At 32.9% G+C, this 18,811-nt stretch overlaps 1 protein-coding gene across 1 annotated transcript; it reads left to right on the top strand.

Moving 5' to 3' along the window:
• The first annotated feature begins 1,347 nt into the window (after positions 1–1,347).
• Positions 1,348–18,036, top strand: LOC142325735 (uncharacterized). The gene is made up of 2 exons (XM_075367768.1): positions 1,348–1,705; positions 17,786–18,036. Exons 1-2 carry the CDS (start codon positions 1,348–1,350, stop codon positions 18,034–18,036), a joined length of 609 nt encoding a protein of 202 aa, XP_075223883.1.
• The last annotated feature ends 775 nt before the right edge of the window (positions 18,037–18,811 follow it).

Genomic DNA, 18,811 nt, shown 5'->3' with positions numbered 1-18,811 from the left:
AACATTTTTGTTAAGTATGTACGACCTAAAACAAATACGCTTCCTAATTTTCTAAATTCCACGTTCAGACTATTAAAAAGAAGTGTAATTATAAATGAATAACAGTTAAAATTTCCTATTTTATATATAAATATTAACCTATAAATTGGGAAATATTTAATCATTCAGGCATTATTATACAACTCCATTTCAAGATCTATCACTCTTAAACATATTTCTTTACGACTTAACATTAAATTATATTTTTCAGTTAGATTAGATACCAATAGAACAAATTTTAAAAACCTGACAAATTAATCACTTTCTGATTAAAAGATAAAGATTAATTAATTTAAATGGACGGAAGAATATTTTAATTATTTCTTAACATCATTAATCTAACATAATTTCTGTTTTTGGACACATTTGGTTGTTAAGTAGAGCGAATCGAGCAAATATTTAATATTTACGTTTGTAAGTTAATGAAGTGAAAACTTCTTTAGGCGCGTTGTGTAAGAATTTTTTGTACATATGAATTACATGGGAACTTGGGGAAAAAAATCGTAGACTCGTAATCACAATCTGTAACGTAACGCAAGAATATATATACGCATAGATGAGTGTGCAGTATAATATGTACTAGCAGAGGATGGAAGGTGGGAGAAAAAACTGCTGGTGATGCACAATAATTCTTCCTATCACTCTCTCTCTCTTTCAATATACTCTTACATGCCCATACGCGTATACGTAAAGATTAGTATATGTTAAAGATAGACTGTGAATTATAGTTAGCCGTACCACGTTGCTTCTCGATTGTGCTTGTATACATATATACATTGAAATGTTTGTTTATTATATGTCAAAGTATTTGTTTATATGAAATATTTCAATAGGTACTCGTAATAATAAAAAAAATAACTGTTTAAATTCAGCGTAAGTGTAACATATAATATTTGTATAATACTGGATAAACAGTGAGTACATCAAAAATGTATTTCATGTTTATATTTGATATTTTTTATTAAGTTTTCACTTCTGTGAGCCAGTCCCACGAATCCCACATTTTTCTATATTATTTACATAATATTAATAAATAAAACAACTTATAAACAAGACAGGTGATGTTTACTAAATCAGCTGACTCATTAAAATTAAGTATGTGTATATTTAAAAAGCGCTTTCAATGTTTTCATTAACTATCAAATAAAAATTAACGGTATGTTCTACAAAAAATTTCTATGTACGTTTAAGTAAGATTTATTATGTAAGTTTTACAAATTAACAAATTATTGTTTAATTGACTTAGAATTAATTAATTTCGAAAATTTTTTAAAATAAATAAGTTGTTTAAAAATTATAAGGTTAAAAATGGCAGTATACAATCCGATAGCCGAATTAAGATTTCAAGCACAATGGAAGGAGATGGAAAGGAAAAATCAAAAAATAAAAATGAAATGGTTCGAAAAGAATTATGAACGTGTGTATTTGAATCCTTCCTTACCTTTAGACAAAGTTCCCAAAAGAGCAACAAAGTTATATGAAGAATTAGTTAAACAAAGACAAGAACGATTTGAAGTAGAAAGGAAAGAACGCAGAGAATATCAGAAATCAACCCCACTACCTCCACTTTTGGAAGAAGATAAGATAGGAATAGATGTTGATGATTTACTGAAAAAAGGGCCAATGTACCCGGTTCCAGACGATGTCAAAGTTAAACTTTATAAAGGTAAATACGCATAAAAATATAATACAACCAAAAAAATTCTTGCGCACTTCTGCGCAAGAAGACAGACTTTTCGTTATTTTAGTTTTTTTTTTTTTGCCTCGCTGAAACACATAACCAGTCATCATGACCCTCAAAATAGGTAACGCTACCTGAATACGCCGAACAATACTGTTAACAATAGGTACTGCAGATAAATAAACGTCATCTTCCAATTTGCAGCATCACAACAAACCACGCTTCTATCTTTCCCCGCTCAATTTTTTGTTTTACCTTAAATTAAATGTAACTCAAGAACCACTCAACCAATCTTAATAAATTTCTCACCAGCACAACTTCAGATATATTACTACAGAATATCTAAATTTCAATGAAATTTATGTAATAGTTTTGGAGATTTTCGAGTCATAAGTTTTTATACATATATATATATATTTATATGTGTGTATGTGTAAGACCACAATTTAAGTAAATGTTATCCTCATACTTTTCCTATCTCAAAACGTAAAAAAATTCATTTTGACATCTCACCCTCCCAAAATGAATTCGTACTTTTCTTCAAAAATCAAGTAAGAAAGTGGTCTTATCATTTATTTTTATTAGAATACAAAAAAATATTCTTTAACACTCATTTCACTAAACAATTCATTTATTCCTCTAAGCGGTAATTTCATATGTATAAAAATTCAGAAGTATGAATTCCTTCACCATTTTTAGTATTTTAACTACTCCCCTACACGAGAAATAAAACTTACTTTCTTGTTTTTACAAGAATGACTTTATACTTTACACTTTGTTTTACAAGGAAGTTTTTATATTAAGGCGACTTAAAGAAAATTTTTAGTTTAAAAATTACAACAATAAAAAAACTTTTTTTCGCGTATTTATGTACGCGTATTTTACAGTTTTTTTTTTTTAAATTATCATTAGGGAATTTTCTGTTATTCCCCAGAAAAAGTACATTTTTACTGTTTGTAATAAAATACATGTAATTAATGTAATTTTGTACGGAAAATTCCGAAAAAATAATCCCATTAATATATATCACGTTAAGACTAAGCTTTCGTTCAGGCTAAAAAACCTTTACCTTAATCTTACCCTTAAAACCTTACTGTAACACACAAATAAAAAAAATAATTAGAAATAACATAATGAAATTGATTAAGCTTTAAATCAAATTTTTGAACGAATAGGCAAAAAAGACAGAATTTTTGTAAATATACCGTAAAAATATCATTTATTTAGCGTATGGCACTAAAACATATCACCAATTACAGTCAAAATTATAAAGAAAGATTTAATAAACTAATATATGATATCGATTCTGGAGTCGCCATCAGGAAATCTTCAGGATTCCCTTCGTAAGCTATCCTAGGAAACTTCTGTGATGTGTCTGATAGTTTGATTTTCACCACACTCACAAAGGGGCGTCGGTGTTTTACTCCATTTATGCAGGTAATAGGCGCACCTACCATGCTGAGTGCGTATTCTGTTTAGCGTTGACCATGTCTTACGTGGAAAGTCAAAACCCGGCGGCCTTCGAGTAATACATGGGATTTGGTTATTCTGCTTTTTGGTCCATTCTCGACGCCAGGCGTCAGTTAGGTCAAATCCGTCCTCTGTGGCAGCAATTGCTGTTTTGATAGGTGGCTTTCTAAACGAAAGGCGACCACGATTGGCATCCTCAATATCCTCATGTATTGGCAGGTTTCGATTGTCCATAATCTTCTTGTACTCTATTACAAGAGCGTTCATACGGCGCAGGTTCGGGAATGGTATGTGGCTCAATACCGGAAGCCATTCCACGGGAGTAGACCTGATAACCCCGGCAATCATTCTCATAGTGTCATTAAGCTGAGCATCAATTCTATGAACATAAGGGCTGTTCCACACTGGCGCAAAATACTCAGCAGCGAGAAGACCAGGCTCAGAGCCGATGTGCGCAAAGTGGAATCCTTTGCGCACATCGGCTCTGAGCCGATCCTCCCCACGTCGTTCCACAGAGCTTATGTGTGATGTTGTTTCTCGCTCTCAAGTTCCTTGCAGTTTTCATTAGGTGCTCCTTAAATGAGAGCGTTCTATCAAGTGTCACACCTGGGTATTTCGGTGTCTTATTGTGAAAGAGCCATGTATCCTCGAATAGAATTTTAAGCTCCCTATTAGCAAACTTGTTACTCAGACGGAAGCATGACACCTCTGTTTTACTAGCATTCGGTTGGAGGCACCATCTCCGGAAGTAACTCCCCAGTTTCTCCAGGTCAGCCATCAGGACCTCCTCCGACTCTTCAAATGATCTAAAATTTATTGTTAGCACCCAGTCATCGGCGTAGCCATGCTTTTTAGATCTTGTCTCTGGCATGACTGCAACATAGAGGCTGAAAAGGAGAGGCGCAAGTACCGACCCTTGTGGCAGGCCATTCTTGAGTTTCCTCGGTGAGCTTATATCGGATCCCATAATAACTTGGAACATTCTGTCGTTCAACATGTTATTAAGAAGGAGAGCTGTTAGTTTGCATGGGATTACACGGAGGACCTTACAAATCATGCCTTCTCTCCAGACAGTGTCGTAAGCGGCTGATAAATCAACAAACGCAGCAGAGGTTTTAAGATTTCTTTGGAACCCCGCTTCAATGTACGTTGTGAGCGAACCTGGTCGGTGCAATTTCGTTTTGACCTAAAGCCTGCTTGTTCAATTGGTATAACATCATATATCCTGTGACAGATACTGTTGGAGATAAGCCTTTCTAGTAATTTATATGTCACTGATAGCAATGCTATAGGCCTGTAGCTGTTAGGTAAGTTTGCTGGTTTCCCCGGTTTCAAAATGGCTACTCTCTCTTTTTTCCTGTTTAGCCTCCGGTAACTACCGTTTAGATAATTCTTCAGAGGATGAATCAGGATGATATGTATGAGTGTAAATGAAGTGTAGTCTTGTACATTCTCAGTTCGACCATTCCTGAGATGTGTGGTTAATTGAAACCCAACCACCAAAGAACACCGGTATCCACGATCTAGTATTCAAATCCGTGTAAAAACAACTGGCTTTACTAGGACTTGAACGCTGTAACTCTCGACTTTCCAAATTTGCTGATTTGGGAAGACGCGTTAACCACTAGATCAACCCGATGGGTCAATTCAAAATGGCTACTACCTTCGATCGCTTGAACTCTCTAGGCACGCTACCGGTCTGTATTATATCAGTGAAGAATCTGACCAGCCAAAGTTTTGCGTATTTTCCGCAGTTTAATAAAAATTCCGGATTGATACCATAGAACCCTGGTGCTTTACCTAGAGCAACATCTTTGAGCGCCGACTCAATCTTTCAAGCGTAAAAGAGCGAGCGTACTCAGTCTTTTCTGCCTTCCTCCTCAAGTTCCTTAGTTCGCGTTTTATTTCAACTGTGTGGTGTGCCCTGTCTCTTGGTGCTCTGGATGTTGCCACTATGTGGGATGCCACGGTGTTTGGGGAGACACCTGCTTTTGGTCTCTGAGTAGGGGATCCGCTTCCTAATTTTCTTAGCAGAGTCCATGCATGACGACTAGAGGCTTGAAAGTTCAGGCTTCCCACCGTTTCCGACCATTTCTGTTGTCTTGCAGCATCGAGGCTATGGAGAAGCTCGTCTGCCACCTCTTGATCGCCCGTCTCGAGGAAGCTTCTGTAGAGAACTTCGCTATTTTGAGACCACCCTGGGATATATTCTCTGCGAAACCCTCTAGAGATAGACTTCTTAACCCTAGGGGTACTTGTTACTGCTCCAATAAATCTGCTAGAGTTTTTGCTGATTGGTGGTATCCAGCCTAGGCATTTATCCAGATCCCTAGAAAAATCTTCCCAATTAGCCTTTTTGAAGTTCCATCTAGGGCGGGGTACAGCGGTCACGAGTGAAATTCGGTACCTGCATCTATAAAACTGGACCGTTCTGACTGTGGGGAAATCGCAGAGAACTTTTCAGGTGACTAGCAGCGGCCGACCTTTGCTGTCAGTTGAGGTGAAACAGAGATCCGGGTTATACTCCCGCCTCCAAACCGCTGATTTAAAAGTAAATCGGTCTTTAGCATCAAAGACAAGACTAAGATTCTCATCCTCAGCCCATCTCACCAGAGCCTCACCGTTCGCATCACAATCCTTATATTTCCATTGCTCATGGTGGCTATTAAAATCACCCAAGTAGACCGCAGGATGAGGTTGTATTTGGATTACTGACGTTGGCCATGATACAGCTGGTGGTTTATAGATATTGGACACTGTTATACTTCGGATTTTAACTACAACAATATGAATTCCATTGTCCGTGGAGGATTATAATTATAACCATTATAATGATATTTTATAATATCATTATAATGGTGATAAAAAACTTTGAAATTGAAATTTTATGAAATGATAGGAAAATACTGAAAAGACACTTAATTTAAATTTAAAATCTTTAAAAGCATGTGCTTTGAAAAATTAAAGATATATATATTTTCTAACAAACTTCACTTACAAATCAATAGAATAAACCTCAGGGTTTACAGTACAGTGTTTCAAGATAGAATGAAGCCATAACGCTCTGTTAGATATGAATATTATTGAATCATAGAAAGGGTATTGTTGATTGTAAACGAATAGAAACGCTTAATGATTTTAAAAGAAAAAGACTAAAACTAGCTGTTATGTTATCTAACAAGCATGTAGTTTATAGAAATCATAAAATGAAAAGCAGGTGCACAGTCGCTAATTTTTAGCTTAGCCGACGCATTGGTTGTTTGGAGTTCCAAAACCATTTCCAGTTTGTTAGCTATAGTCTTAGAATAAAAATCGTCAGATTAATAAACAAACTGTTTGATTATTTAAATATTAGAAACCCTTGTGCGAAAGGGTTTAAAAGTCCAGTAAAATTAGTACTCAGAAAAGAAGAAATGATAAAATATGCTGAAATTGACTTATCTCCATTTAAAATAGATGGATTAAAATACAATAAAATTGTTCAAATAGCGCGTTTTACATCGTTTTATTGTTAACACGATTTTTCTGTCATTGCAACTTTGAATGCTTATAACTCGATAACGAAGGCATTAACCCTTAACCTACCGCTTTATTTCATGCGCGAATCGAGATTTCGGTAAACGTTTATCTCGCTATTACTGAATTGTTTTTCATCCAAAAAATCTGAAAAAATTAGGGTATGTTAACAGTGCGTTATTAATTTATATTGTTTAACAAAAATTATTTTTTGTTAATATTTGATTATGTTGCGCGCGCGCGCAAATATGGTATAAAAAAGAATTACAATTTTCTTTTAGTTTTTGTTTTTTTTTTTTTTTTTTTTTAATGATCAGTGACCTATGTTGTTTTTATATTTATATAAACAATAGACTTCTCTGGTTAATTTTACGTAAAATTTATTTATATCCGATAAAAAACTGATTATATAAATAAATTAAAAAAACACTAAATTTCAGAAAATTGTAACTAAAAAAAAAGAGATTTCGGTAAAGGTAAAGGAGTATACGTGCGTACCGTTGTGTCATTGAACCAGTATAAAATCTAACTTCAATATATACATATATATATATATATATATATATATATATATATATATATATATAAAATTGTTTTGCTTTTGATACATGTATAAAATTGTTTTGAAGAAAGAACAAGTATGGTTTAAAAAAAAAAATAATTTAAAATTATTGCTTCCTTTCATAAAAGTCACGTTCACTCGTTATTCTGTTGAATTTATGTTTGCATAGCAAAAATTATATAAAGATAACACAAACCGCTAATGTATATAAGAATCAAATAAACAAAAACATACCAAAATACTACGACTTAAACAATAACATCAGTGAAAAAAAGTTACTGTGTATTTGATCCCTTGTTAAAATCTACACTATACACGGCTGTTATGCTTATAACATTTTCTCATAATTCAAGGCGTTGTGATTAAATCCATATAAAAATCTTTTTTCTATGTTGAATGGTTCACGAGAAATTTGAATTTGAATAATTGATTACCAGTGGTTAATATAGTGACCAGCGGGTGACCAGGGGTTAACAGAAAAACGGGTTTCACCATTGTTTATCTTGTAAAATTTTAAATCAAAATCACGTATCAAATCATCTTCCTATTAAAAAATATTAAGTTGATTCAATACGGTGGATCCAGGACGGAGGATAAAAATTAAAAACCCACCTTAATGCAGATTTTTTGTAACTGTGTAGAATCCCACTTCCTTCTGCCTTCAAATCATACTCAGATATGCAGTATAAAGTTGTTTCCATTCTTAAATATCATGTATATATAAAATAAATTTAAAAAAAGTAAAATAGTTTGATTGCGTCTTAGTAGAAAATATTCGAAATCTGTTACTTTTCTTATAAAATAGTACAACAAATAAACAAATTGACCCCGTTTCCTTTCACAGATGTACATTATTATGCTGCTTGACATTATAGCCTCGTAGTTAGCTATTTGATTTATATACATACTTAAAGCATTTTTACTTTATTTGATAGAATGGGAATCGGAACCGGAACAAGTACATTTTATGACCGAAACTTTGAATCTTCGAGTTTCAAATGGGTTTTCCAAAAGCAATTCTACAGTTAAAAACTCAACAAATATGTTTGTTTTTTTTATGTATAGGATTATTTATCAGAAAAATGATAATGAGACAAAATATGATTAAGTAAAATAAATAATTAAACGAAGGAAAATTTCACATTTAATTAACTCGCACAACGTTAACCGCAAATTAAACAAAATATTAAATTGCAGTAAAATATTTGCGTGTAATATTAATAGCAGACCTATTCTAAAATACAAATTTGGTGGTACTGCTATTGATTTGTTATAAATTACTAATTTAATTGAAAACAAATTAATGAATTTTATCAGCTTTTTTGAAAGCATCTATCATTACAGAAATGTAAAGCTTACATTTGTACATTTTTACAAACACAGATTCACATATACACATACGATCTAACATTAGACTACCGTAAACTCAAAGCAGTTAATAACTCATTTACAAAAAAAGGAGCAGTTACTGCAACTCGTGTTCGAATTCTCAAATTATTGCATATACTGTGACCTCTCACATGTGCAGACTATAACAAACCTAATTCAGCATGAAATTAAATTTTAATTGCTTTTTTGAACCGATTACGGTAGATTCGTTTAAAAACAGGATATTACTAAACATAGTAAATCCTGCATGGACATACCTTCCATTGACGGCTAAAAAGCGTACGATCAAATAAAAAAAAAAGTGTAGTTTTTTTTCGGCGATACGAATACCGCAAAGAAAATAATACCTTAATCGCTATTTATTTAATGTTTTTTTTTTTTTTTTTTTTTTTTTTTTATATAAATATGTCAAATAGTCGAAAAATATTCCTCAACAATTAATTAATGAATTTACAGAAAACGTTTACAACATTTTTGTAAAAGTTTTCTCTTATTAAATTTTGTTACCAGAACCAGTAGTTATATTTTATGATAAACTTCATTAATGTGACGATAATTTGTTATTTTACCAGAACGTATGCTTTTCTATTTATTCGTTAAAAAAAACTTTACAGTGAAATATGTACTTGCTTTTTTGTATATTTTATGGATTATGCCATTCAACGGTACAGAGTTAAAAAATTTACCGATGTTTCAATAGTTTTTCTAACCTCTCTTTACATAATTTGAAAATTTTCTACTTTCTATTATTTCGAAATATTCTCTCCAGTTCACCTTTTCTGAAATCTTGGATTTATTATCACAAATTTTATATAAATAAATATTTTATTAATAATACAAACTACTGTAATCAACAGATATTCATCCTCAGACTCATATATTACGAAAATGTAGTCGGAAAACAGAATAGAAACAAAATAACATTTTTAATTCATTTCAACACACACTAACTTACAGTTTGTATAACCCATCTTCACAAACTAGTATTATGTCGGATTTAAAAAATTATGCCTGCATAAGTACTATATTGCTACTGTCAGGCCTCTTTTAACAAAGGGGAGTTGATGTGGATGCCGTGCACAAGATACAATTGGTAGTGAGACAACTCATATTCTTGCTACGAAAATAACCTCTTCTCAGCTTACTGACCGTTAATCTGTTTAAGTCATAAATTCAAAAACTGTAAAAGCAGCATGTTTTAGATTATCCTATAATGAATAAACGGATATTATCATGAATTTCTTAAACTAAATCCGAAGAAGACGCTAATTCACTTGTTCTCTAACAAGCCTTTATTGAAATTTTGAATATTTCTTGTAATAATCTGCACATTTTCATGCATTTCTAACCTAGTTGGGAAAACACTTTTACACATGAGTGATAACAAAAGAAAAACTATATAACTATATAGTGCGGAACACAACATCTACGTCCACGTCCAGGGTGGCAACAGCTGTACTTATGTATAACACATATAGCTGGCTAACGGGGCTCCGAGTAATTTCCTCGGATATGCTTTTCTTTTGACCTGTTTCCACCTTCAGGTCACCATATGGATTCGAATTTACGGCCACCTGCAGGATATGTACTACTAATGATTTGGAAATGGACTCACACCATATTTAGAGCTGGCGATGTGGCGGCCGGGGTCAATGTTATTGCAGGTGTAACAGAGACCCTTCCGTTGTCCACATGCCCCCTGCGATGGCAAGCATGTAGCAATGTTGCCCATGTATGTCGGTGCACGGGAGCTCTGAAAGCTTCGGTGAGTAGGAGCCTGGAGTCAGTGCACAGATTGCGCATCCGCTCTCTGCCAGGACATATGCCGGTTCCACCGGAGTACCGGATCAGATCTCCAGGGTTAGTAGCCCTGGAGTGGGGGTGTACCCCGGCGGCTAGCCTTGCTACAGAAGGGATAAATGTTCATGAATATTCCTGAACAAACTAACGTGGCAGAGGGTGCACGTAAACACCCTCGTTTAGAAACCGTCGATTCGCCACAAGCGAAGAGGAAAAAAGTAGGGAGAGTGATAAGATAAGAAAAGATGCTGGTAAAATCAGTAAAGATTTAAGAAGAGCTTTGTTTGGAAATCATGTTCCCAAACCAAGATTTTTGGTTATTACGAAAGAGAATGGTAACTTCCAAAAGGTAAGTCCATTCTTCATTGCTAGAGAGATTGCTAATTGTGCTGGTGGTCCTGTCAAGGAAATCCGTAAGACGTTTAATGGATTACATGTTGAAACTATCAACGACATGCAAAGCCAGGAAGTCCAACCGTTGAAAAAGATCGGTGAATTTGCGGTTACTGTCCAACCGCATAGTGCACTTAATACATCCAGAGGAGTTGTTGTTGGCCGTGATCTTCTTAACTGTACTGAAGAAGAAATAGTACAGGAAATGTGTAGTCAGTGACACATTGTCGCAGACTTACTATGAGACGAAATGGTGAGATTCTTCCTTCGGCCTCCCGCGCATTTTTGACATTCAATAGGCAGAATCTTCCTGAAAAGGTACGAGCTGGCATCCATCGGCTTGATGTACGGGTATTCATTCCGCAGCCGTTGAGATGTTTTAAGTGAAAACGTTTCGGACACGCTGCAGCTAGATGTGAAGCGCAGGAAATTTGCATATGCGGAATGAAGATACATAATAGTGATCCCTCCAGTAAAGACCCTCCAGTCTGCATTAATTGTAAAGGGCACAACTGTCGATCTACGAACTGCCCAGTATACAAATTAGAAACAGCCATTCAGGAAGTTAAAACGCTACAAAACGTTAGTTACCCTGAAGCGAAGAAAATTGTCAATCTACATACACCTAGACCATCGACTACATCTGCAGAAGCAGCTGCTGCTCCTCTCACATCGAAAATTAACGTGGAGCAGTTGCTTAATACGATGGAACCAAGTCTTGCGACAATGATAGAAAGAATCATTGATTCCAAGATCGAGTCGACTCATCAGACACAACAAAGTAAACATGAGAAGGCTCATTCACGGAATGACATCGTTGACATAGGACCCGTACCAGCGCAGTTTAAAAAACCGGCAAAACCTTCGATTATAACGCCGTCAATTGATGTAATAAAGAAAATTCTTGATTTATCTGACAAAGACCAAAAGATCACTTCGACGACGAGTCACAAAGCTAAGGATACTGTGACAAGCGTACAGGAAAAATCTCAGTCAACCAAAATGGAGGTGCAAGTAATTATTGAAAAAGCACCAGACACAGACGATAATAAAACTGTATGTACAGAGGCTCCCAAAGCTCAGAGAACAACTGTGGCGAGAGCATCTCTATCAGCCGGCCCAAACACAGCCTTAGACATTGAATCAAGTTCATCAGCCACTGAAAGTGCATCGCTTGCGAGTTTAGATTCAATTGCAACGATGCTTACAGCACCAATGAAGCTTTCATCACTTGATGTAAGCCGGAGAACGTCATTGGCATTAAAAAGAGAAGACGATGCCATCACGAAGCCGCAGACACACTGTCATCGGAAGTTGAGGCCGTTCGCAGAATGGAAAACGCAAGAAAGGATGGCCGAAAGGAAAGCCTAGGCGGTAATTTTTGGATTTGAAATTATATAAGAATGTTACATTTTGAACATATTTTCATGAGAATGTGAATTATTGAACCTTTTTTTTATTTTTTTTTGAAGTGGGATGGGGATAATGACCAAAGTAGTCGATGCCCCTACAAACCTCAAAAAAAAAAAAAAAAATACAACAGTTATCATAAAAGAATGGTGCGGTTTCAGTAATTCATAAGAAGATTGTAGGGAAATTTCTAGAAGTTGTATTGGTATCCCTGAAAGCCTCCAACCCAAAAGTTTGTTTATCAGCAGTTGTAACCACAACGTCAGTTCTCGTATTGTTGTTGCGGTGAGTTTAGTGAGTTACTATGTTCTCTGATAAAGACAAGCCAGAGTGTGTTTTATTGATGGCTGAATTAAAATCTGTAATTTTAGTTCAACGTGCGTTTCGACGTGAATTCAGAAGAGATCCACCACACAAAAATAACATAACACGTTGGTTCAAACAATTCTAAGAAACTGAATCAGTTAAGAAACAGAAATCAACCGGCAGACCAAGTGTACCAGACGAAACGGTTGAACTAATTAGACAATCGGCAATTAGAAGTCCTGGGAAGTCCATCCCACGTCGAAGCGTCGAATTAGGTATTCCAAAATCAACAGTTCACAAAGTTTTACATAAAAAACTGAAATTACACGCTTATAAAATCCAGATACTGCAGGATTTGAAACCCGATGATGGTGTAAAACGTTACAGTTTCGCTGTTGAAATGTTGGACAGAATAAGTGAAAACGAATCATTTTAGGTTATATAATTTTTACTGACAAAGCTACATTTCACGTGAATGGATGTGTTAACAAACACAATTCACGAATATGGGGCTCTGAAAACCCACACGCAATTATTGAGAAAGGTAGGTGAACGATCTGAAATTGTACGCTAGCAATGATATAGATCTTACAAGTTTACTGAGTTTACAGCTATATTCAGCAATGATATCCAGATGCACTTTGGTGTCGGGAAATGTGCCACTCAGTAGATTACGAAAGGAATCTACTGAGTGGCACATTTCCGAGAAAGTTTGCCGGGAAATTGAGAGATACGGCTACTAGACGCAGATGACTTGGTTTCAAACAGACATAATAAACAATAAATCAAGCAAACTGGAGTTGGAGAAAGTGTTCAAGAAAGATTCCGTAATATACTGGATACAGAGCTCAACTCAAAAAACAAAATCAAAACCATTAACTGTTGGTGTGTGCCAGTTCTCACATACTCATTTGAAGTTGTTCATTGGTCCCAGGCAGATCTTGAAAACCTGAACATCTTGGTATTTAATTTTGTGCGTACAAAATTAAAAAAAATACAGGATGCATCAACCTAAACCTGCAGTAGAACGTTTGTATATCTCTCGAAAGGAAGCACAAAGCAATATTTACATCTGACAAGGGCTAGTCCCACCTAAAACTGAATGATGACAATTTCTACCCTAACAACATTACAACCAGTGATAGGATCCAAGCGTGGAAATCTAAGGCACACCACGGTAGATTTCCCCATTCTCTCGAAAATACCGATAAGGACGAATCTACGCGCTGGCTAAGGGATCGGTTTATTTATCTATGCCATTTAGGACCAGGTCATTGCGACGAGCAATTACAAAACGTTCATAGAAAATCAGGACATACTATCGTTATTACTTTTAGTTAATTTTATATTACCTTTTATGTAAATTTTGTATTTTATTCTATTAAGTAATTCATCTATTAAATTTTCGTTATATCCATTAGTTACGGCGATGTATTTGATATTATTTATTTGGTTTTTTAATTTAAAATCATCATATTTTAAATATTTTAAGGTTCTCTATAACAAGGTGTTAAAGGTGGTCATTTTTTTTCATTCGTATAACCAAAATTTACTTTACATATGACAACGAAGTTTTAGTTTTATTAAGAATATAATATACAGTTTTTAAGTTCTTGATGATGGAATTCTATTCCGAAAGCGCTTGAACGCATAAAAAGTTGTTGGTAAGTGGGTTTAATAATTATTATTTTTTTTTATTATTTTTGTATATATTCGGTGAGGTCTTTTAAAATTATATATAATATTATTGAATAATTATTTTTTGTAACTTTTTTTCACTTTCACGGGTTAATAATTTATAATACATCAGTATATTTAATTTAAAAAAATAAATGTTAAAAAAAAAAATTAAAGCAAAAAAAGGTGATGAAGTCCGATTCGAACCGATGTGTAAAATTTCATTTGGCTATATCTCTGGAACGAATGAAAATAAGCACCACTTATGACATATCACTGAAAAGCTTTCAATAAGGGCTTATTACAGCAGGTAAGGAAACGTCTAAAATCCAGTTTTTTTTTGGAATTTGCCCGTTTTTGGATACTTTTTGTTCAGTCGATTGCAGTCAAAAGGGGAGATGCATAACTAGATGTTGCAGCAATCCTAAATCCAAAATTTCAGCATACTATACTACGGCTAATCGTTTTTGAGTTATGCGAGATACGTACATACATACATACGTACGTACAGACGTCACGCCGAAACTAGTCAAAATGGATTCAGAGATTGTCAAAATGGATATCTCCGTTGAAATCTGAAAACCGAAATTTTTCGCGATCATAATACTTCCTTCATTTCGTACAAGGAAGTAAAAACGAATTTTTATTTAAAAACTTCTCTTAAAACTCTTTCAACAAAATATAAAATGGAACAAAATTATTTATTTTGTTTACGAATAACCGAAAAAAGTCAAATATGTAAATATGATTTCTGAGAATATTGATTTGATTTAACAAAAATTTAATTTTTAAAATAACATACAATTGAGTATATGCTAATCTGTAAGATTAATTCGAAGAATTTAGAATAAAACGCTATTTATTATTTTTAAAGTACTTAATTTTCGATGATAAAACATTCTCACCATAAGAAATAATGGGTTTCTTTTTTTTTCTTCTTTGATTAAAATAACTTATTTACTCTTTAGAATGATGTGATAAATAATTTAATAAATTTTGATTGTAATTTAAAGTTTCTTTTTGACAAATTTTATGTTCATTACACTTTAATTGCATTTAATATTTAAGCGTTTGTTCTAAAACAATTTAGAGATTATTTGCATGGTAATGTATAGATTAAACAAGAAAATTGTATTATGAATAAATGAATTCTACATTTCATCTAACTTTTTAGTTCAACCTCCACTATTTAAATATAATTTCATTGGCATTATTTGTAATGATCTAAAAATTTAACAGACATATAAACGAGCGATAAAATAAAGTGTGATTAAAGATTCTTCTCCTTCTGCATCAACCATTACCATCTCCTCCTTCTCCTATCCCTAACCACTCCTCCTCATCCTTTCACAATCCTCCTCCTTCGCCTTAACGGTTTATGCTTGATAAGCCTGTTACGGCACCCATCGACTTCTTGGTGTCCTTACGTCTCTTATTCAAAAACACTTCTTCTTCAAAAGAGAAGACAAAAAACCAGGCTGACAACAAATTGTTTTGATTTCAATTAATAATTTATTTAATTTCTACCGTTACAATTTTTTTTTTTTAATCGATCGGCTATCATGGTCTTTAATTGCACGCTACATACCATAATCTAAATCTTAGTAAGGATATCGCTAATTGTACTCGATACCTACCTGAATAGTCGTATGTTATCATTTGTACAATAAACATAACTTATCAAGTACGGTTCTGATGCCAAAAAAATTGTATTCTTATTTAATAAATATTTTATTTAATACTCCTGTTAAATGCCACATATATTAAACAAGCGCTGTTGTGCACAATGTCAGACAGTAAAAATTAATTAGAAAAAACCTTTCATTTTATTGATTTTCATTATTATTTTACCTAAAAATAAAAATTCAAAAACATCTTTTACTACGATACATTGTAAATGTGTATTTATGTACGTTTTCAACAATTTCTATACAAATATTAAATTCTGCTAGTTGTTGAAAACCCGAAGATGAATATTATACGTAGCCCGCAGGTTTATAATTATTAATATGAATATTCTTTTATGTTTGTCAGTCCACATTTAAAAATTTAAAAAATATCTGCTTGAATAGACTACGTCAAAATGAGAAACTTTGTATATTTATAATATTTACTGTATTTTATATAAAGGAAAATCATAACACGATTCATAAGACATCTTTATCTTTCTTTCTTGAAGTTGTTTCAAATTTATCTCCATTATTTTTCCATTGCCTCACGTAAATGCCTATTTCATGTTATTTCTCTACTATTGTACCTCTTTTTGTTCACTTTTTCTTAAATAATACATTCAGTTTCTATGACCACTGAATTCAAAAGACTGTAATGTAGTGGGTTTTAATATTTCTTTTTTTCTTTTTTGTTTTCTTCTCTACGACTGGAATATTTTATTATAAAAGAACAAAGCTATAGGATTATAGAATGGCACATTTTTGTATTAAGTTGTATGTAGGAAATAAAACACATAAAGGTTCGCTTAAACGAGCTAAACCAATAATAACTCTTCTACAAAACCACCCTCGCCAAGTATACGATAAAATTATTAATTATATATGAATGTTCAGCGACATAAACCAACAAAATAATTATCTTTTTAATAATGGAGGTTCTACGATATTTTATATTTGTATTATTCTAATTAAAAAAAGAAAAAGAAATACATCGAATGTGGTTCAGAAATGCTTTGTTTCTAGTAATAGCCTGTCAAATATTTTTCTCAAAGGTAAAAAACCTATGTATATTCCATTTATATTTACACAATCTATGGACAAAATTGTTTTATATCTTATTTTCCCTTAAATATTAAAAGAAAAAAAAAACGATTGATTTGAATGACGTAAATGTATGATTTTTTGAAAAATATTACGTGAAATTTATACATGTCAAAAAATTATTTATTTTTTATTATTACTGCAATAAAAACGCTGTAATTTTCATAAAATAAAACAATGAATATATATATATAATTTATGTACGTTTTCAACATTTTTTATACAAATATTCAAATTCTGCTAGTTATTGAAAACAATCTACAACAAATATTGTTGTAGATTAAATCCTAAAGGACAATTTTACAACTTCCCTACAAACTACTAGAAATATAATTACAAATCTGAAACGGTGACCTCGACTATTTCATTTCATTTCTTCGTCGGTGATAATGGAAATTTTTTGAAAGGATTCTCATTCGTTCTACCGTTCCAAAATATTTCACACTATTTTCGTATAATTCTTTTATTTTATCTCGTTAACACCGAACACAACAACCTTTTTTCTATAATTTTCAGTCGGTAACACTTTTAAAGATCCAAAATAGTATATAGCCACGTTTTACATTCGGCGGTAACATCTATTGCTCTGTAATGAAAATCGATTTTAAATGACACTAAAGTGGCTTGGTAAGTAGTTAAATAAAACAATGTCAAAAAGAAAGTCGAATTTGACTGCCGTGAGTGAGTCAACCATCGAAATAAAAGTTACTAAATAACCTTCTTATTTTAGTAAAAGGTGTATTAAATTTTTATTTTCTTCTGTTTAAATAGGTACCAGTCATAACGACGAAGGTAGAATCCATTATTTACGGATAAGAAATAAATTACCACCGGAAGAAAAATTTTATCAACCTGTTACAACGACACAACTATTGGGCTGGAAAATACAGGAAAGAAGTTCACCGTTTATACGTTACGGTAAAAGGGCAGTCGTACAACAAAGTTTCACTAGAAGGAATGGCGCTCTAAAATTTGATTCTGATTACTGGAGGCAGCCTTATTCAAGTGTTGTTACACGTTGATGGGTTAATCGATTCAAATGTTCGTATAACATTATCATATAACGTTATATTTGTTTTAATAAAATATTTTATTATTTTAGGGAAAATGATGTATTACTTTCATTAGTAAATTAAATTCCAAACTGGGAAATAGTGTTAAAATTCCTGATCATCTTTATAAAGACGACCTATGAATGACTAACAATGAATAAAATTCGTTTGAAAACAAATTTAAATAATACTAGATTTAAATACAGTTAATAATAATGGTGAACCAGTCACCGTTTTCCACGTTAATTTCTTACATTACGGTCTACAGCTTAATAAACTCAACAGCTTATTAGAGTCTACAGTATAATAAAACATCAGACTTTAGACAGCTTAGGAGTAATCGAAGTTGTACTAGTTGTAATAGTAACAGTAATAATAGTAGTTAAAAAAGCATGAATAGTAGGGCTTCACCCTTAATAACATTATTAAGTTTGAAATTTAATAAAATAATAGATAGGAAAACATAATAAAAATCTGACAAAAAGATCAGCGCATCAGAATTAGGGCAATCCTGTAATATAGATAATAGAAGTAATAATGGTTTTTAAAAACAGGAATGTAGGGCGGAAGTAAACCGGGTGAACCAAGAAAATACGTAAAAGCACGCCTGTAGATAAAACTACTTTACAGCAACAAAACGTGAGCAAAATCAAAGTCGACTAGCAAACATTGGAAGTTTTTTATGTGTAATGTAAAACTGTTATGGCTTAATAAAAACATTAAAATTTTTTTTTTTTTTTTTTTT

Source organism: Lycorma delicatula, chromosome 5 (assembly GCF_047948215.1).
Source record: "Lycorma delicatula isolate Av1 chromosome 5, ASM4794821v1, whole genome shotgun sequence".
NCBI classification, from domain to species: Eukaryota; Metazoa; Arthropoda; class Insecta; order Hemiptera; family Fulgoridae; genus Lycorma; species Lycorma delicatula.
Note: the sequence above shows the minus strand (reverse complement) of the source record. Positions and strands in the feature narration are given on the sequence as shown.

What these genes read in the sequence shown, in the direction of transcription:
- LOC142325735 (XM_075367768.1), top strand. Translation starts at nt 1,348, where the DNA reads ATGGCAGTATACAATCCGATAGCCGAATTAAGATTTCAAGCACAATGG. An exon ending in CAAAGTTAAACTTTATAAAG is followed by an intron (nt 1,706 to 17,785) that starts GTAAATACGCAT and finishes CTGTTTAAATAG; the next exon opens with GTACCAGTCATAACGACGAA.